This window comes from Mus musculus, chromosome 16 (genome assembly GCF_000001635.26).
Source record: "Mus musculus strain C57BL/6J chromosome 16, GRCm38.p6 C57BL/6J".
Classification (NCBI taxonomy): Eukaryota; Metazoa; Chordata; class Mammalia; order Rodentia; family Muridae; genus Mus; species Mus musculus.
In genome coordinates this window covers 36,706,264-36,727,191 of record NC_000082.6, presented here as the reverse complement: position 1 = coordinate 36,727,191, position 20,928 = coordinate 36,706,264, and the positions used below count along the sequence as shown (strand labels likewise).

Genomic DNA, 20,928 nt, shown 5'->3' with positions numbered 1-20,928 from the left:
GTGGGACTCCTAACTGTGGGAGCAGGGTGTCTCTGATTCTTTTGCCTGCTTCGGTGTGAAGGCTTGCTTTTTTTTGCCTTGCCTTGCCTTGATGTATTTTGTTTTGTCCTGTGTGGTTGTTGTCTCTTGAAGGCCTGCTTTTTTTCTGATGGGAAAATGGAAAGGGAGTGGATCCCAGGAGGAGGGGAGTGTGGGAGGGGGAGTGGAGGAAGGGAAAATTATTATTGAGATGTATTGTATAAAAGAAGAATCTAACACACATACACACACACACTTTGCTAAGAGATACGCTGAAAAGTGGATCTATGGTATGGTATTTTTCCATACCACAGTAGCACAAACTACTCATTTTTACATCTACATTACCTTTTTTTTTTTTTTCTGTTTCCTAATTTAAGTTCAGATTTCAAAAACCCTGAAAATAACCTCTGCCAAACACAGGAATTTAGCCAGTTTTTTTTTTCACTTTTAATTATGGAGAAAAATGGATGTGTTGATACAATTAACTCTAAATTGAAGTCATGACCATACAGAGATATTGCTGATCTTGTACAATATCAATATTGTTGGAACCATCTCCTTCCAGTCTACTCAGAGAAAGCCTACACATCAATCATAAATGTATCTGTGAAGGAGCTATATGGAAAATCGGAAACAGTGATATCTGTATTACACACAGGAAAGGTTCAGCTCTTTCCTCCTGGAACTCTGTATGTGGCAAAACCCACCTAGATCCTAATGCTTGGGACATTGAAACCCCGAAATGTTCAGCAGTCCTGGAGAAGGTAGTCTTTGGAACTACCCAGTGTGGCCTGATTCTTCTCTGAGCTTTACTGGAAGATAAGTAAATCAATGAATAGAAGTAGAAACTCAGGGTAGAAAAACAGATTATTTATTTGGAATGTTACATTAATTTTCTTGTTTATACTGGATGGCGCTTGAAAGTATTTAAAGTGATTTTAGCATTGCTATGTTATTATGTATAAGAAAATAAATTAAATGTAGGGGAAAGGCTCCAGAAGAAAGAAAAAAGAAGCAAGAATATGGTTGGTGAACAACTGCTTCCCTGTGGTTTTGCAGAATTGCATTGCACAGCCTGTGAAAGGCACAGAGCTATAGAATTTTTGCCCTTTCTTGCTTGCTTGCTTGGACTGGAAACTCAGGAATGCTCAGGACCACAGGTGGGGATGCTTAACGTGGAAAAACCCTCAGGAAATTCAAGAAAGGACAGGGAGTTCCCGTGGGAATTTGCCCATAATATTCCATAGGTTTCCTGTTCCTGGAACCTGTTTGCTTTCTTCTTAAAGATTCCTGAGTTGTCATTATGAGACTGCCTTGGTCCCGAGCACCATGACCTACTGGACCACTTTGGGCTACTGTGTCCCTGAGGGATCCTATCCTAGCTAGGAGCCCTTACAAGTCAGAGATCATGTAATAGACAGAGGGCATGAACAAGGGGGAAAGCTTGCTATTAATTCCACAAACACCTGTTTTGAAAACTCTTCTATTTGATTCTTAGAATCTAAACCCAAAACTGTGAGACACAGATGTATAGTGTCCCTCCCAAGGCAGCTGGAACTCTTGATAATGCTGAGGACATGTATGATCCAAGAAGCAGTATGGTGCCTGGAGACTAAATGACCACACTCCGTCCACTATGGGAGCTCTCTCTCTCCTGAGGAACAAGAACACAAAAAACAACATTCAGCTCAAATCTATAGCCCACATAGGCAATTCCCAAGGTGAGCTGGTCTAACCCACTAAGTAGTGGTTGCTTGTATTTCTTCCTTGACCTTTCGCGGGGCCATTCTTTTTCCTCTCAATGGCCTTCCTCCAACACTGTGGATTTCCCAAAGTTTCTAATCTTATTTGCTCCATTCTATCACTGTTGTTTTTGTAATAATGCCAGTCTTCAGTGGACTGAAGAAAGGACCCGCTCTCTTCCCACTTCCCAGTTCCTCTCTACTGACCGTGAAGACAGCTCGGTTCCTGGTTACACTCTGAACCATTGCTCTCCACCCCCTTCATTAGCTCCATACTTCAGTGTTCCTCTAGAGTTATCTTTCACACTTTTCCCGAACAAACTCAATGGCTTTTCTTCAAAGGATCTCTTGTTATTTGTGGGTCTGTTTGAGTTCTGTTGTTGTTGTTTTCTCATTGGATATGTTTCTCAAACCTCTCCATGCATGTTGGGGAGGGGGGGTCATTTGGCTACATTTCTGAAATTCTACAGCTGGAGTTCAGAAATGAGAACACCCTTTCCTGTAATGAACAGTCCCAAAGACATTGTGTAGGCATGTGCATCATACTGCTTCAAAAAATGTGTTTCTTATGATCAGGAAAGGACTCGTTAAGGGCCAAGGTTTCTAATTGGAATACTCTGGGGTAAATGCTCTCTGCAACAGAAGACAACAATGAGAAGAGACAAAGGGACTCTGTTCAGGGAGACCTGGCATGATCAAGGGATACTCAAAGTAGAAGACTGCAGGTCCCAATACGACATTTTTTATTAATAAAGAACTTAAGGATATACTATATATATATATATATATTACCTGGTGTTCACTACAGGTTAGCCCAGAAACAAACACCATGGCTTTCTCCTCTCTAGAATCGATTTATATGGGCCAAGTTTTGAAGATGCCAGAGTGTCTTGGAACTCATTCTATTAGGTCAAGATTGGAAAGAGAGATAGTCTAAAGGAGGTTAGAAACACAAGGATCATTCAGCCTGAAGCCACTGGAGTAGAAAGCTTGAAGTTCCTGCTTCAATTTGACTGCATGCAAGGCTTCTAATGAGTGAGCACTCACCCTAAGTCAGCTGAGCAGGTACTCCCACAGACAGCAGAAGGTCTGTATTTCTCTGGGCTCTGAGCAGAGAGAACATCTTCCCTATTTTGGATTAGCAGGCAGTTGTGTGCACAGAAGCACTAGTTTGTGTGTATTTGTTAAGCACTACCCTTGAAAGGCTCCATGTGAGCCTAAAAACATTTAGTTTGTCTCCTATTTCTCTGAGTATTTGATGAAGTATTTTAATGAATCTTTTTGTTCTTTTAATGAGAGGACCAGAGAAACCACAAGTGACACGTAGACAAAAGTCACCATCTAGTGGCCTAACTGCACAGTGTTGAAAATGTCAAGCTCCAGTGCTTTCAGAAACCTGTGCAGGAAGCACTTGGCGCCATCACCGAGCCTCTTCATAACAGTAAAGCTATAAAGGCAACAAGCTACACCCTTCAAATGAACTAATCTGCAAACTCAGCTTTGGTCCTGGGCCTATGGGCAGTATCAGACTATAAAAAGAAGGTTTAATGCAATTCAGTGATATATCTAGAAACCAGACTCAGACCCCAGTCAATGGGGGATTTTAAAATTATTTTAGACAAAATCTTTCAAAGACAACTTTATAAATGAAAATGGTAGTAGAATGACTTCTTGTGCACATCTTGATGATTTTAAAAAAAAAGTACTGATGCTCGGGAAAATTTAGGAAGCCGTAGTCACTAGAAAGTGTTATGGATCTCAACTTCTGTCTAAGGAAACTGTGGGTTACCAAAAAGGCTTGAGAACCAGAGGACTGTGTTCAAACACGGGCTTCTTTTTCTATTGCTCTGTGCTTTGCCCTTGTTCTTCAACCTTTCTGAGCCTTGTGAGGACCAAATGAATCAGGACTGGCTCAGTGTCTAGAGCGTGTCTTGTACCCTTCCCTTAGATTCTAAGGCTTAGAAGGGCTGCATACTTTAACTGGAGGGAAATAAAGAAAAGGGAAAAAAAGTAACTTAGAGGAAAGTGGGGCTCAGATGTTGAGCCAAAAACTTGAAAATCATATATTTTTTTCTGCTAAAAAGAAGAGGCATACTTAGTCACTACATGAGAAAGGGGGGGAGAGAGGGGCAGGGGTACTGTAGACATGTATCCTCCAGTGTTTCCCCTTTAGAGTGCTAAATAATGACTGGCATCTTCAAGGTTCACAGCACTCTAAAGTTTTACTCATTAAGTGGGATGCCCAGGTCTGTTTTCATTAGTCTGATGAGCCTTCCCCGGCACACCAGGAAGCCCTCATCCTCTCACACAGCACAGTTGCTGCTCACTTAAACATTCACAACTCCTCTTGCCTGTTTCTAACTGGGCCTGTGAGAAAAAAGGTTGCCAAGTCAACATCCAGTCCTGCAGCTGAGACCGGAGGACCAGCTCCCCACCACGGGGTTGGGGGTGGGGTGCTTAGTCATTCTGAGCCTTAGTTCTTTACTGTCCTTACCAGCAGAGCCCTCCTGACCTGCCTCCAAGGGCAGAGAACATGGCTAAAGTCACACACGCTGGGGCAGAGAAGATCCAGTGCAAGCTCTGGGCCTCTTCTGTACCCTGCACTGACTAGGCCCTTTCATTCTAAGAAAAAGTAGTACCTCAGCCTGCCGGGACAGTTATGCAGGACTAGGAAAACCCTGCTGGGCCTGTGTCAGCTGAGGAGCCTCTCTGATCCTGCCCGACCCTCCACAGGATGCCCCAGGCTCACCAAGCGCCTCTCCACATTCCCTTTTTTCCTGTTGTTCTTGCCTGGAGTCACATCCAGTGAGCGGTAGCTGGGCGGCTTCTCCTCAGGCCAGTTTGGAGACTGTGAGCGGCGGCGGCGGTGATGGTGACGTCGCTGGGCACCCCAGTTCCTGGGCAGCGACTCTTTCTCCTCTTCAGAGCTCCAAGAGCTGGGGCCCGAGGGTAGAGGAGGCGAGTAGCTGCGATGCCTGCGTCTCTCACGTCTCTGGGCGCCTTCCCTGGGCTCTGGTCGTCTGGGGGGCCAAGGAGCCTCACTGGATGAGGGACATTCGCTCAGGCTGTCCCAGTCTGACCAAGGCATGGATGACTCGCTGGGCCTAGAGCGGTGGTGTCTCCCACTCCAATGGGGGTCCAGCTCCCCTCTCCCCGGGGCCCAGGGTCTCATCCCCTGGTCCTGGAGCTCTCGGAGGAAATCGGAGTGATGGCGCTGCCTCGGGCGCTCACTCAGATCGCAGTGTCTGGAAGAAACAGCATTGAGCCGCTGCTGGTGTGAGGGGTTGCTGGTCCTGGAGGACGGTGGGTCTCTGATTAGTGGGGGCAGGTGGATGACTCTGCGTTCCACAACCTCTGCGGAGCCCAGGGAGGAGAGCATGCTGCAAGGGTGGCCAGATTTGGCTCTGAGATCCGCAGGCAGAGGTTGGGCTGGGTTGAGGTTCCGCAATTCTTTCTCCAAATATTCCAGGACACCATTAGCCACCGGAGGGTGAGCAGCCATCTGGGTCATTGGCATCTGTGGAAGGCTGGACTGTAAGGACAGATCTGAATGGAAACAAGGATGGAGCACACTGAACTGCTGGTCCCAAATACCCTCCTAGGAACCAGGGCATCAAAATGTCACGTTAGTAAGCAGGATTGCACTCCCTCCCACCCTCCATCGAAAGACACCCGGTTAGTGCGCATGCTTCTTGGCAGACGGCACCTCTGCCCTCACCCTCTGCCCTCCCCGTCCCATGACTTTCTGGCAAAGTTTACCTCGCTGCAGCAGCGGGTTCATTGCATAAGATGAAACTTGGGAGCTCCTGTCCGCCCCCCAGTACAGGGGTTTTTCCATCATCTGAGGACCTAGGGCCTGAACCTGCTTCATGTAGCGGTGGCGGGCCAGGGCTGCAAGGGAAGAAGGAGAAACGCAGACCCTTAGCCAGCCGGAGTCCCACACCTCCTACTTGGTCTGTGCTTCCAGCTTCTCGCCTTGGAGCCCGTTCTTACCTATCTTGCAGGGAAACAAGAGTTTAGGGGCTGTATCTTTAGCAAGGAGCTGTGTTTCCTTGTTATAGACCCCATCTCTCACACCCCAGGAAAGTTTACTTTAAAACTTTAAAACAACAACAACATTCTAGCCTCAAAACATGTCCTCATGTTACTAGCTCTCCACATCACCCAAAGGGCATAGGCTGTCAATCAAACTTCAGGTCACACAGAAATACCCCACATAGTAAGGCTTAGAGGAGGCTATGAACCAGCCTGGCAGCTCTTGAGCCTGCAGGGCAAACTCAGGGCCATCTGTTCTGAGGGGATGAACACAACTGTGGTGTATCCCTTAAGCATGTTTCTAACTGGAATACCAGCCCCGGGTGGGGGAAAAACAAAACAAAACAAAACAAAACAAAAAAACAAAAAAACAAACCAACCAACCAACCAAACAAACAAAAAAACCTCATGGGACGAGGGCCAGAGACACACAAAGCTGAAGTGAGTTAAAGCGGATCCTTTCTATTCTTCTCCTTAACTAGCTGCTGGGGTTCCCCCCAGTTAGGGGTGGGCCAGGCAAATAACAGGGCAATACTCCCTTCCTGGGGGGACGGGCCAAAAAAGCAGCACAAAGGGTCTCTGCAATGTCATTTCAGTCCCCTAGGTGCAGCTGTGCTGAAGCACACAATCTGCAGAGAATGCAATTAAAATTTTGCTCTTGGTCCTGAGTTTCCATTTTGAAACTCAGGTGATTGTGGCTAAGTACCATTTGACTCCCAAAGACTCTGCCTAGCCACGAGTGGAGCAGATGCACACTGCTAAACACACTGTGACAGGCTTCCACCCCGGTAGTCTCACAGACATCAGGGTGTGCTGTAAAACGGCACGGCTCTGCCCAGAAGAATAGGGCAGAAGGCGCGTGTTCTGTACCCAGCTACATAGTGTCTGCTGAGGCCACTGAGGAGCTATCTTCGAACACAATAGGAAGTGGTTGCCACAGAGCCCCCAGAAGTGTCCGGAGCTCCAGCCCCGTTAATGAGTCACAGCCCTGCCAGGAAGAAATCAAATGCACTCAAAGTAGTTCCTAGAGCTGCCACATCTTAATACCAACCCACAGCACTCCAGTCTCAAAGGAGACAGGAGCAGGGGCCTATTAGCCCCTTCTACTGGCCACCATCAGCATAGCACGCTAATCCTTCTCACCCAGCTCTTCTCTGTGTTTTCAAACAGAATCTTACTCCATAGCCTAGGCTGGCATCAAACTTAAGGGTCTTCCTGCATCACCCACTGAGAACTAAGATTACAGGCAGGGGCCACCACGCCTGGCCTTGAGATGTCTTTTAATGTGAGGAATAGAAGAAGCTGAGAGCACAGAAGTTGTATTCCAACTCAACATCCCACAGTGAGTGCAGATGCCTCTTCTGTCAGCTTAGAGCCAGCTGCTTAAAGATTCAAGACAATTCTGAGAAATGAAGCCGCCAAGGTCAGACTTGCTTAAACCAAGGTTTTGAGGACCAGATGGGACTTCAACCATCCAGGCTACTCAAGCTGCGTGACTTGGAGTTTTCAGAGACTCCGGGCTAGACAGATCTTTTGCAGAGTTGCTGCCGTTAAATGAGGCAAACACCATGGAATGCCCAACAGGTGAGTCAGTAGAGACCCTCATTTTTATCATAATAAATTGTTTCTTTCGCCTTAGCTCCAGGAGAAACACAGATGTAGAGTCTTTGTCTCTGAGGGAAAAGACGGAGTATAATGTTTAAGGCTTCTACCAGGGACAGAAATGATAACATTTTATCTGCTTCTGAAACCTATACTTCTTTCCCAGGGTCCCTGGACACTTTCCAACTTCCCTTGCCCATGACTGGTTACCACTCCATACCTCCACCTCTCTGCTGTCACAGAAGCCGGCCTATTCTTTACTCTCCTTTTACCTCATGGCCTCTCTGTCCTTCGCCTCAGCAGCCTTTGGGAATGCCAACCCCCTTTGAACTCTTGCCATTTTAGCTTCAGGAAACCACCAGCAGCGGCAGACATTCTGGCCCTGGCAAAGCAATGGGACTTTAAGGCTGGGCTTTCTCTGGGGGATCACTCCACTGAACGTGCCTTTCCTCTTCCTAGTCTCCCCATTGCTTGGGTCCCCTTGAACTTGTGGTAGATTACTTCTGCTTTGATAAGGACAGGAACCAGCCTGCACAGGAAGCCAGTAGCTATGGTTCTAGATCACCAAGGTCTGTGTAACTGGAAGAATCTCTCCAGTCCTCACTCTCTCCTGCTATACAGAGATTCTCTGGGGGAGGAGTGGCCGGTAACTCAGAGACAAGAGAAATTTCTCTAATTCTTGTAGGAAAAAAAACAAAAAACATAGGCTCAGTTCCAAAAACTTTCATCTTTAAGTCCTAAGAGGGTTGTTTACCAATACTTGGTGGATTATCTGGATCTACTAAAAGCTAGCACCAATTAATTGTTCTCTCTAACCTCCTCTTACAGCTCAGGAAGGTGAGAACTGACTGGGGACATGGGCTGTGGTGTTCAAGATCTGTGACATCCTTCCAAAGGCTTCCTTCTGCATCTAGCATATTATTTGTTTGTTTATGATACTGTGGTTGAGCCCAGGGTTCTCAGGAAAGCCACTGAACTATGTCTCCAGCTCTGTGCTTTGATTTGCAGAAACCATGACAGGCTGTGGGCTCCCTCATACACTGACTGTCCCCTAGATGTAGTGACCTCTCTCTTCAGGTCAGGCTGCCTACATACTCTGGTCTCTTTCCTTTTTAAGGCTAGCTCTTTCTTGGTAGAGAACTAATGCTGCCTCCAAGGGTAAAGACACTCATCTGTGATCACCCAACTTCTTCTTCTTTTTTTTTTTTTTTTTTTTTTTTTTTGGGTTTTCGAGACAGGGTTTCTCTGTATAGCCCTGGCTATCCTGGAACTCACTTTGTAGACCAGGCTGGTCTCGAACTCAGAAATCTGCCTGCTTCTGCCTCCCAAGTGCTGGGATTAAAGGCGTGCACCACCACTGCCCAGCTGATCACCCAACTTCTTAAGTGGAACTTCCAGCTATTCCCTTCTGGTTCTTTGCTTATAAACATTATTGGGGGTATTTTGGCCAAAAACAAAACAAAATAAACAAAACAAAACAAAACACACACACACACAAACAAAACCAACACCAGAATATTTCTCCTATTCAGAGACCTTTGTAACCATTTCCTGAGCAATTCATTTCATTGCAATTCATCTTCTCCCCAAACTTGTCAGGAAAGTTAAAAAGTGAACTTGTCTGATCAGGTCCAAGGATCTTAACTTATGGACAGCTGTCCTTCATTTTCATCAGTTCTATTAAAAGAGCAAACTGCAGCCACCAAAGAGAAACCAAACCTTGGCTTCTCAGCTCACTGACGGAATGCATCTATCATCCATGCTAAGCTTTGCCCCAGCTCTGTCTGCTGGGACTGCCCTGTATTCTAAGGAATCTTCCAGTGAGGATTGCTCTCATCTCACACGGGGTTGCTCTCATGACAGTGGCTTCTCCAGGAAGGCCCCCGAGAGGTAGGAAGATCCTTAGACTCAGGGTGAGTCCTCCGCTATTTCCTCTTCTTCACGGAGTTTATGTAACCTCAGCTAGCCTGCAGAGGCTGTGGCAGCCCCTACTTGGGACACACAGATACAAGTCAAAGGCTTAATACTGTGCAAGTGACAGCTACTACTGAGCTCTGGGACTGCTCTGACCTGGCCCGTGAAGTGGTGATGACATAGGCCTTTGGTGACTGTGGTGAGGAGTCAGTGGGGAAGTAGAGACAAAGGCTACACATAGAACAGACATGCAATGAAAGTTATTTCTCCTTTCCTGTAAACACCAGGCAATCTTTGAGCACAGATCTGAAACCAGATTCAGACCACTGACCTTGACATCATAGATTAAGTTGGGTGTCTATCATCATAAGTAATCGTCATGTTTTCCTTTCAAACTTTCTTCTCCACATGGACCAAGATGGCAAGACTGGTTGTCTCTGGGAACTTGGCTTAGTCTTTTTTTTTTTTTTTAATTTCTCAGATATTCTACCACATGATGTTTTACATCATCAGGAAAAGGAAATATTACTTAAAACCAATACACTAAAAGAAAACTTCCAGTTACACGGTTGATTTGACTCCCATCTCGTTACACAGGAAAGAACTTTGTAGAACACTGCCTCAATTCTTTTGCTTTTATCATCTACTCTGCAGCTTTACATTTTAGGGTATATTATCATCTTGTTATATGTTTATTCTTGTGTATTTTGTGTGTGTGTGTGTGTGTGTGTGTGTGTGTGTGAGAGAGAGAGAGAGAGAGAGAGAGAGAGAGAGAGAGTTTTCTTTTTCTACCATGTGGGTTTTAACAAGTACTTTACCCATTAATCTATTTTGCTGGTCCAAAGTTTCTTTTAAAGGATGAAATTTCAGTTCAAAGAAAGCTCATACTAAGAGCCAAATTGTCTTCTCCATCTCCTTTTCCCTGCCACTAGATTCACAGAACCTGGGAATGTCTAAGAAGCACACATTCTTTGGCCCTACTCCCCAAGACCCACTGGCTGAGAAGCTGGGGAGGGGGCAGTAGTTAATGTTGACCAAGTCCTCCACATGATCCCAGTGTGAGCTTCAGTTTGAGAACTAACGTTTCAATACTTTTCCTATTGCCCTGCTCTTTTCATCCCATCTCTAAGTAGTGTTGTGAAAGTATAACAGAATAAGATACATACTCTGTCTCTGTCCCTGGTTTCTGAAATATAACTCCTAAAATCCTTGGGCCCTCAAGAAAGATGAATATCTTCCATGAACTAATTACATGACTGCTGGCTGGGGTCTCTAGAGAGCTTTGGGATGGAGACACCAAGGCATGGTTAGAGTGCTGGAATTTTCTATTCCACTTCTGACCTGGGAGAGGAAGAGTTGCTCAAATACACGAAAAGAAAATGATCCAACTCCATCTGTTTACTAAAAAAAGAACTCTATAGGTAGAAACCCTGTTATTGGCCACCTTCTTTATGAATATAGAGAGTTCTTGATCATCATTTACAGGTACAGCCCAAGACTTTTGAGCCTGTAAAGGAAGAAGGTATAAAGGAGATCCCAGAAGAGCCAGGAACTAACCTGAGATACTTGGGGTAAAGGGCACATGTACCATCATGACCAACCCACTGCCACTCTGTTCTCTCACCTTCCTCAGGGCAGCAACAGCGGGTAGGACAGCAGGGGCAGCGGATATAGCAGCAGCAATACTGCGGACAACACTGGCACCAGCATACACCAATCAGCAGCAGGAGTAGGAGGGCTCCAAGAATGATGAAAATCACTGTCAGCCAATCTGCCGTAGAGAGAAGCCAAAAGGGGAGGAACTAAATAAATCATCCGAGGGATGTCTCTACTCCAACTCTAGTGGTTTTCCACCTTCCTAAGCCGTGACCCTTTTATACAGTTTCTCATAGTATGCTGACCCCCAACCATAAGATTGTTTTCATTGTTGCTTCATAACTGTAATTTTACTACTGTTATAAACTGGAATGTAAATATCTGTGTTCTGCAGAGGTCTTAGGTGATCCCCGTGAAAGAGTTGTTCAATTCACAGGGTGAAAACCAGTAATCTTAGACACTAGTAAACACAACCATTGACCTAGTAAGGCCTAGTGACACACTGGCAAAAAAGTTTAGCTCTAGTAAGAGGCCATCAGAGGTCCCCAGTCCAATGACAGTAACACAGATCTGTTTGTTTCTGGCTTTGCTGCTATTGGTGGGTACTTTTGCAGGCAATATCTATTGGTGGCTGGCCCAGGGAGGCTGCAGCAGCACTTACGCAGGACAATGAGCTTCACCTCCTTATCTGGGTCTCCTGACGTGTCTCCTGGAGCCTCGATGGTACAATAGTATACTCCATGATCCCACCACATCACTTCATTAATCACAAGATCTGCTCCTGTGTAGGACAGAAGGGGAAAGTGCCAGTTACCAGGGCATGGTATCTTCAGGACCTCAGAATTCTGCTTTCTAAGAAGGCCTGTGGTAGATGACAAAGGGGTCCGAGATCCTTCCTCACACCTTCCCTTGTACCCCACTATTAGTTGATAAGGATCTAGATATGTGGTCTCATTCAATCCTCACCATATATCCCTATCTGTGGGTGAGGTAGAGATTCCTAGTTGGCTCTCACTGATGTTGCTCCCTTCCTCAGGATCATAGAATTGTTGGCTGTGCATGCAGCTGCTATAGTTTAAGTAAATAAATGCTCGTTCCCTTTCAAAATCATTCTAAAAGAAAGTTGTGGTTTTATCAGTATTAAGGAATTAGGACCTTGGTGGACTGTGTCCTGGAAGTTAAATAAAAATCTCTCTCTCTCTCTCTCTCTCTCTCTCTCTCTCTCTCTCTCTCTCTCTCTCTCTTTCTCTGTGTGTGTGTGTATGTGAGAGAGAGAGAGAGAGAGAGATTTAAAATTGTAAGTATAGCTAGGAGTGGTGGTTCACACCTTTAATCCCAGTACTTGGGAGGCAGAGGCAGGTAAATCTCCATGAGTTCCACACCAGCCTGGTTTATCCGTGTGCATAGCATGTTTCAGGACAGCCAGAGCTACATAATGAGACCTTATCTCAATAAAACAAGCACAAACAAACAAATAAACAGAAAATGATAGGTGTGGTCTCCTCTTGTGCTCTCTTCTATTGCTATGTGATGGTGTATCTGTAAGACCCTCACCAGACTTCTAGAAACATAAGCTAGTGCATTTCAACTGATTATAGTTACCTGGTCTCAGGAGCTCCATTATAACAGAGCATAAAATAGACTAAGACAGAGACCATGTAGAATAAAGTCAGTATTGCCCATCCTCTCTTCCACGTGACACAGCAGGAACTGTTCCTAAAAATGGCATGTGAACACTCTTCCCTTTCTTTATCTCTTTCACTTGTTCCCTGGGTGCTAGGGACTGGATACACTCTGAGTGTGTGTTTCATGTGTAGGAAGCTCAATCCTCAGTATGGTCTCTGGAAGAATTCTAGCCAGCTCACAAACATGACTCTGACAGGCCTTGCCCTTCTCTCCCAGTCCCTCTGACTCATTAAAGACCATTAGCTTGCATCCTTAAAGCTAACCACCAAGATCCATTTCCTTATTTGGTCACTTCCACATGCTGAGGCTGACTACCTAGGTCCAGCTAGTATTGAAAGTATTGAAGCCCACCAATCAAAAGCCCCCTTTGGGCTGGAGAGATGACTTGGTGTTTAAGAGTACCGGTTGCTCTTCCAGAAGATAGGAGTTCAATTCCCAACAACCACATGGTGTATTATAACCATCTGTAATGGGATCTGATGATCTCTTCTGGTGTCTGAAGACAGCTATAGTGTACTCATATACATTAAATAAATAAATAGATAAATCTTTTTCTAGAAAAAGTTCCCTTTGGCTCACCTAATCAATATGTCCAATTAAAACATAGGGTTTCTCATTTTACCTTTATAAATGGCCATTTGCCTATAGGTCCTGACTGTCTCCTCTCTATCCAGAGACAGTCCTTTGACCCTGTGAGACAAATGCCCTTCCCCCTCTCCTATGCCCCCTTTCTCCCCTCTCCTGTGTTCCCTTCCCTGTCTTCCTCTTCCTCTATCTCCTGTCTTTGTTCCTTATCTCTGCCCTCTGTCCTTCTGGGGCAAATACATCTCCTTTGTGCTGAGAACTTGGTCTTGGGGGTGTCTTGGGGTGACTCCATGGTTCTCTTTGGCCTTGTTGGAATGTAGTGGAATCTTTAATGGATGGAAATTAGGCCATTTGCCTATAGGTCCTGACTGTCTCCTCTCTATCCAGAGACAGTCCTTTGACCCTGTGAGACAAATGCCCTTCCCCCTCTCCTATGCCCCCTTTCTCCCCTCTCCTGTATTCCCTTCCCTGTCTCCCTCTTCCTCTATCTCCTGTCTTTGTTCCTTATCTCTGCCCTCTGTCCTTCTGGGGCAAATACATCTCCTTTGTGCTGAGAACTTGGTCTTGGGGGTGTCTTGGGGTGACTCCATGGTTCTCTTTGGCCTTGTTGGAATGTAGTGGAATCTTTAAGGGATGGAAATTAGAACAGTAATTAGGTCATTTGGCTGTGCTACCCTGAGAAGATATTAAAGTCATTCTTACGGCACACACACACACACACACACACACACACACACACAGCCCCCAGTAAGTTCACAATGGAATGGGTTGTAACAGAAGAACAAGAATGATTCTTTGTGCTCCTTGGTCTATAATTCCCATGTGAGCTCTGCTTCTTGTAAGCACTTCTATGATGATGTTCTCATAGTGGTGACCCAGCCATGAGCCTTCATGAGACCAAACCAATGGCATCATCTACTCTTAGACTTGAAGCAACCGAAGTGATAAAATAGATAAGCCTCTTTTCTTGGCAACTGCCCACAGGCATTTTATTCTAGAAGAAAAAAAAAAAAAAAAAAGAACCAAGACATCTAGAAAGAAGATGACAGTCTGGGTGCGCTGAAATGAACTTGGTCCCTGAGGATTTAGTGGAATGCAGCCATCAGCTTAGGTCTGGACTGTGTGTTTCCGATTTATACATGGGATCAAACTAAACCACTAATATTTCTGGTTTCTGCTTATTTGCCATCAAATGTAATACCCATCGTAAAGGTTACATGATTACTTAGCTACATTTCAGATAAGGAAAATGAAGGCAGAGAGGCTAAGGGAATGTACCAACAACATGCAGTCAGCGCTTAGCACAAGTGGATTCAATCCCATGACCATGCCACAGATTGATGCTCTTCAACACTAAGCCCTGCTTTCTTCTCCAAAAAGGCTAGAAAACTCCATAGTCTGGACCCATTGCCATTCCAAGATGAACAAGTCGCTCTGGTATTCTTTTTTTTGGGGGGTGTGTGGTCAAGACAGGGTTTCTCTGTGTAGCCCTGGCTATCCTGGAACTCACTCTGTAGACCAGGCTGGCCTCAAACTCAGAAATTCGCCTGCCTCTGCCTCCCAAGTGCTGGGATTAAAGGAGTGCGCCACCACGCCGGGCACTCGCTCTGGTATTCTAAGGGACAGCTTTGAACTTGAATGAGCACAGGAAATCTGCCCAGTATTTTCAGAGTGTTACCAGGAAAGGAAACAACATTCCCATGAATACCTGCTACCCAATTAAGATCAGCCAACGTTTAACATATACTTTCAATGTAAGCAAATTTGACCAATGTTCACTAAAGCCCAATTACTCAAATTGTTAAGTCAAACTCTGTGACAGGAGCTTTGAAAAGGAGCCAGCCCTTCTCCTGGCTGGCTTAAAAGCCAGTCAAATTCCCAAAGACATGGCTTGCCAGCTTATCTCAGAATTTAGAGATCAGGCCTCAGCATCATGGGTTTGCTCTTGCACAGTCGATGGTCATATCTGCAACGCATTCTTGCCTGTTTGTCAAGAAATATCTGCAGAGGAACTGAAACAAAAACGTGAGGTCACGCAAGACTGGGGCAGAGCTTGACTTCTGTTTCCTTCTCCTTTACGTCAGTCCTCGAGACGCACTCTTCTCCCCGTGACCGTCTAAACCCACCACTTATCCCATGAACAAGCTTAACCCTCCACCAGGTACTACGATGACGGTGCTCAGTGAGCACTTCCAATCTGATCCCACCATCCCTGGAGTCTCAAACGGTTTCTGAGACACAATAGTGTGGCAAGGCTCTTCAGATATGTTAGGGATTTAGACGATCCATGACTTTATTTGGCAGGATCCTCATAAACGGCAGAAACTCAGACATGAGAGTGTCAGAAAAATAAGGGTTCTGGGAAATCAAGATGAGCCTGGAAGTAGAAGTGAAACCCAAGGAAAACTACTATTTTCCCTTAGGAGAGAGAGAACAAGGTTGGGTGTGACCCAAACATGGTCAGGAGGAGGGGTAGTGAGAGGTGTCACTCACAACTACATACACACAAGAGCAGAGATGTCCTCCAGACTCTCCACGGGGAGTTCTCATCCTCCAGAAACTCTAAAGGAGGTTGGCTAGTTAAAGATGTGAGCCCAGGGCTCCGATCAGAGCCAATTCTGAGGAAGTAAAGCCAGCAAAGTCTTTAAGAGTGCACAGGGACACTAGGAGAAATGCAGACGGTCCCTAGGCGAAAAGTTCAAGGGCTGCCTTGTGGAAACCAGAGGATGAGTGTGAAGAGATCATATTTAAGTGTTACAAAATTAGAAGCAATGGTTAAGTTGACCCTTTAAATGGTTGTAAAATATTCACTAATTCCCTATACTGTTTGGGTACCACAAGTAGACGACTGTGTGTTTAATCTCTTATAACCAGCAAATATTTTTTAATATTTATTTTTATTATTTTTATTTGAGTGTATGTATGTGTATGTGTGTGTGTGTGCAAATGGGTTCACATGAAGGTATGTTTGTGCATGTGAGTGCAGTGCTGAAGAGGCCAGAAGAGGGCACTGGACTCCATGGAACTGGAGGTATAGGTGGTTGTGAGCTGCCTGAACATGCTGGGAACTGAGTTTGTGTTCTCTGGTTAACAAAATGAGTTCTGTCAGTCACTGAGTGAGCGCTCTGGCCCTACAAATATTTTTTTCTTTTGAATTTTTGATTTGTGTTTATTTATATAATTTGTGTGTATGTGTGTGTTGCTATATAGGTCTGTATACCACTTGAATGCCTGATGCCCAGTAAGTTAGATTCCCTAGAAGGAGAGACTGTTGTGAGCCACCATATAAGAGCTGGGAACTGAATCTGGGTCCTCTGGAAGAATAGCTAGTGTTCTTAGCTGTTAAGCCATCTCTTCATCCCCACAATTTTTTTTTTTTTTTTTGCACAGCACATAAAGCTCACTGCAATAGTCTCTGTGTTCTGACTCTATAACTTCATAGGAATCCAGGACGGCAGGCTAGGAGTGAGGGGTACTAGCCCATCCTGTGTACAGAAAAACACCCTGACTAGATAATGGAGCACCACTCCATGTTGACAGTCCAATATGTCACACTGTCACAATTCTCTGTGAGACGGGCTCTATAATCAGTCTCACTTAAGAGAACCAGAGGCAAACAGCCCAAAACCTGAAGGTGCTTGCCCAATTTCATGTTCCCTGTAAGTGCAGAACAGCCACCTCACCTGAATCCGGCTGTGGAGGGCTGCTTCCTGTGTCAGGTACAAAGAAAGGACCTGCTTTCGACCCAGCTCCTAGACCGTGCCTGCATTTTGTATTTAATGCAGTGTCGGGAGGGCCCCATCCTATGTGGACTCTCTCTCTCTCTCAGATAAGAGGAAAAAGGCAGAGAAAATGGCCGGCCTGTGGCTGGTAGCTCAGCTTGAGCGTGGAAACACATCGACGCTTACCCAGGCCAGTACTGTTTCCTCTACCCGGGGATGCAGTGGTCTCAAAGAAGCCACTTGCCCTCCAGCTCCCAATTCCGTTGGTATAGGTATGAAGAATGGCTGAGGGGACCTCAGGAACCTGGTGTGTGTGTGTGGGGGGGGGGGGGCGGTGAGAACAATTTCTAAAATTGCGTCAAAGGAGCCAGATCTGTATTTTAGCCTGAATCTCAAAAAAACAAAGGAACCAGTGACACCCTGACCTTTAACCAAGACTGTAGAACATCCTCTCATCCATAGACCAAGTTCCAGGGAAGTGGCTTTAGATGGTGGAAAACATTCTAAGAATCTGGCACTTGGCTTTAAACAACAGTGACCAGTTCAGTCATCGAGCCCCAGAAGATCAGGGGAATCCCTTGCTGACTCAGCCTGCCCTGCCCGGCCGGCGTCTACATCCTCCTAAACCCCTAGTTCCCCTGCCTCCTCCGCCATACTCACGGTTCTGGATGGTGATCTTGCGTTGCCGGTAATCCACCCCCAGCACGGGCTCACTCTGCCCACGCCGCTGCGCCACGATGCGAACTTCCCTCTGATTGTCACTACAGTCATTGGAGGGGTCCTGGCCCAGGGACAAAGCTGCCTGGTATGCTGAAAAGAGAACACCAAGTCACTCAGCATTCAGAGTCCGCGAGTCAGGTGTAGGATCTGACTTGTTAGTCCCGGCTGACCACTGGGAACTCCACTTGCATCGCATCGATAAGCCTCCAAGCCCCTTCTTGACTGCCCGGTTTCCAAAGCCTGTCTGCATTATTTACAAAATGCCCACGCCCAGTTTCTGTTCCAGTGGGGGTTCACTCTCCCAACCTTCACAACAGAGAATTCAAAGCTGTTCAATCTACCAGGTGACCAATACTTCCCGCTTGCTCCCTTAACCCAGAAGAATCAATGCCTCAATTTGGAAAGATTCCTTCGGTGCTAACATCAGACTAAGTGAGGAGACTCGGTGAGATTTTGGGGGGGGGGGGGGGTTCTGTCCAGTCGTACTGTAAAGCTTGAGTTGCCGGAGCCACAGTCGTGCCCTTACTTCCTGAGAACACCCACTTCCTTCCCCCCAAGCAGGCTGCCTTCTTGTTTGTACCCTCAAACTCTCTATAGGTCTAATCACCCCAAGCTGACTGTGGGGCTCCAGGTTCCTCTGATGCCGGAAAGAGGCTAGAAATGAGCATCTGGGAAGGAAGAGCCTGGAGGCAAGAGCCGGGGTAGTCCTTGCTGAGAAGCAGGACTTGGCTAAAGTTAAGGAGGAGCTGTACACCACTGTTGTCTGAGATGTCCAAAGCCTGACTGGAGGCAGAGAGCTCTCCCCTACCCGAAGTGTGACAGCGAGCTGGGGTCTTCCAAACAATGGTGGCTGACTTGAGGTCCCACATGGCTCAGAGCTGGTCTGTATGAGGAATGTATAGGAGGGACACAGGCTAGGTCTTTTATGTCTGAGCTGCCTGAAATGGTTTTAGGACAACATGGGGTAAACAAACTGACATTTGGCCTTGAACAACTCGTTGTGCAACCTGGGTTCAGCTTATCTGAAAAAATAAAGTGGCCCAGCAGGTTCTTCTCAGGATGACAATTAGTGATCTGTAACGAGCCCTAGACCCCAATGATAGCCCGCAGATGCCTGGGACTATGGGCAGAACAAGGGGGCTACTCACAGGCAGAGAAGTAGTCAAAGATGGGATCCTTGCAGAAGGACTTGAAGCGCCATGTCACAACCACGTCCTGGAGCTGGGCAGAGGTGGTGTAGTCACACTTGAGGGTAACGGAGGCAAACAGAGTAACATAGCGTTCTGTGTGCTGGACTGTGACTAGCAAGGACAGACACCCTGGAGGCAAGAGCAGGAGACAATGCTAAAGGTGACCTACTTTTGTTTGTTCCTGAGTAATAAAAGCCATGCAAATGAACAAAAGCTGCCCTGCAGCCTAGCATTGGCTGGGAGCTCAAAGACACAGGCTCCAGTGAGGAGTATACAGAAGGAAAGGACCCTAAGCACCAGGAGGTGTGGGGGAAGGGCGATGGGGGTGGGGTGGGGGTGGGGGGGGGAGTCAGGAAAACTTCCCAGAATTCACAGTCCACTAACACACCCAGCACCAGTCCAACAATAACCACACACCCATAGCAATAAAAGAACTGTATTTAAATAAGGCCACAGTTGAAGCAGAGTAGTAATCCAGTTAAAACCAGTTTCCCCCGTCCCTTCTCTTCCAAAAGTGGTTTCCCCTTTGAGGCCAGGCTCAGGTAGTACAGCCATTTCTTCCCAGAATTACAGCTGGGTGGGTCTACATTGTGAGACCTGTCTTAGGAGAGGGAGGGAGGGAGGGAGGAAGGGAGAGAGGGAGGGAAGAAAAGGGAAAAAATGGTTTCTCAGTTTCCTAAAAGTCAGACTATTATCTGACTAAGTGGTTCTCATTCTGTGGGTCCTGACTTCTGGGAATACACTGATATTTATTTACATTTTGATTCATAACAGTAGCCAAATTACAGTTTGACTAGGAGCTAGGTGACACACAGTCACCAGATGGAATGGTAGAGTGGTAAGATGACCGTCCACAGCCAGTATCTTGGAATGCTTCAAAGTTGCATTAGAAGGAGGTCTTCCTTGGAAGGTGGGGGTGGGTGGGGGTTAGTGTAGATCGACGGTACTCAAGGCTGTCCAGAGTTTCCAGTGCAGCAGGACTTAGGAGAGGCCCAAGAACTTACATTTCAAACAGATTTCCATGAGAGCAATAAGAAAAGCTGTATCCAGGAGATATGTAAGCTATTATGCCAGGGGGAACTCTGAGAACAGCTGGCATAGGCTATCTGTTAAAGGCTACCTCGCCAGGCTCTGGATTCAGACACAAATCACACCTAGTTCTTCACTCCGACACTAGAGGAACTTCTTGCTTAGTTTCTCTTTCCTCAGCTATTGAGTGGGGATCATGATAGCATCCTGTATCTGGAAACCCCCAAATCTGGAATGTTCTGGAAGCCTAACCTCGCTTTTCTTTTTTGTCATGTACATGTGTGGTGTGACTATCTGTGGACTCCATGTAGAGGAAGGGCGTCTTGTCTATTCCTCTCCGCCATGTCACCTTATTCCCTTGAGACAGGTTCTCTCACTATCCCTGGAAATTGCCATTTCATGGCACTTAACAACGCCCAGCAAATGTCTTCACCCTCCCCAGTGTTGGGGTCCTGCGTGCATGGACACACCTAGTTTTTACATGGATGCTGGAAATCTGAGCCCAGGTCTTCATGCTTTGTATAATCAACTCTCTTGCCCACTGAACCAACTCCCCAGCACCCGTAAAATTTTCTGAGTGCCAATGTGACACCCAAAGCATTTTCTTTAATTTTAGAACATCTCAGAGTTCACATTTTCAGATTCAGGATATTGAGCCAACAAAGACTACACAAACTTCCCCAAATTTGAAATCCCCAGTCTGTAACTCTTCTCACCCCAGGCACTTTAGATAAGAGATACTCAACCGGCACCGACTTTACCATGTCCTTGCAGAAGGCCAATCAGGGACTCCACTGCTCATGCTGCCCTCTTGCTCTCTCTAGCAGAGCTCGTTCAGTAGAGCCTTCCTTTCTGACTGAGCCATCCCTTTAGAGGGCAGCAAAGTGATCTTAACATCATCATCATCATCACCACCACCACCATCCTCCTCATCACCACCATCACCATCGGGGGAGGCAAGGGTGGGATCAGATGAATATTCTGAAGATTTGGTTCTCTCCTTCCACCTTTCTGTGGGTTCCCGAGATTGAATTTCTCAGCTTCATCAGGGTTGCATTGTTAACCTGCAAGCCTGTGTTCATTGAG

At 46.2% G+C, this 20,928-nt stretch overlaps 1 protein-coding gene across 4 annotated transcripts in view; it reads right to left on the bottom strand.

Moving 5' to 3' along the window:
* Nucleotides 1-387: 387 nt before the first annotated feature.
* Nucleotides 388-20,928, bottom strand: part of Ildr1 (immunoglobulin-like domain containing receptor 1) — a 32,827-nt gene continuing 12,286 nt past the window's right edge. Inside the window, exons 2-8 of one of the 4 annotated variants that reach the window (NM_001285788.1) lie at nucleotides 18,772-18,942; nucleotides 17,564-17,713; nucleotides 11,572-11,691; nucleotides 10,939-11,085; nucleotides 5,523-5,654; nucleotides 4,513-5,309; nucleotides 388-1,675 (exon numbers count right to left, since the gene is read on the bottom strand). In NM_001285788.1, coding sequence (NP_001272717.1) covers nucleotides 1,634-1,675; nucleotides 4,513-5,309; nucleotides 5,523-5,654; nucleotides 10,939-11,085; nucleotides 11,572-11,691; nucleotides 17,564-17,713; nucleotides 18,772-18,942 — 1,559 coding nt within the window. In that variant the 3' untranslated portion in view covers nucleotides 388-1,633. Of the gene's footprint in view, nucleotides 1,676-4,512; nucleotides 5,310-5,522; nucleotides 5,655-10,938; nucleotides 11,086-11,571; nucleotides 11,692-17,563; nucleotides 17,714-18,431; nucleotides 18,532-18,771; nucleotides 18,943-20,928 lie in introns of those variants that run through there. The other 3 variants (NM_134109.2, XM_006521674.4, NM_001285791.1) reach the window with 3 other exon arrangements.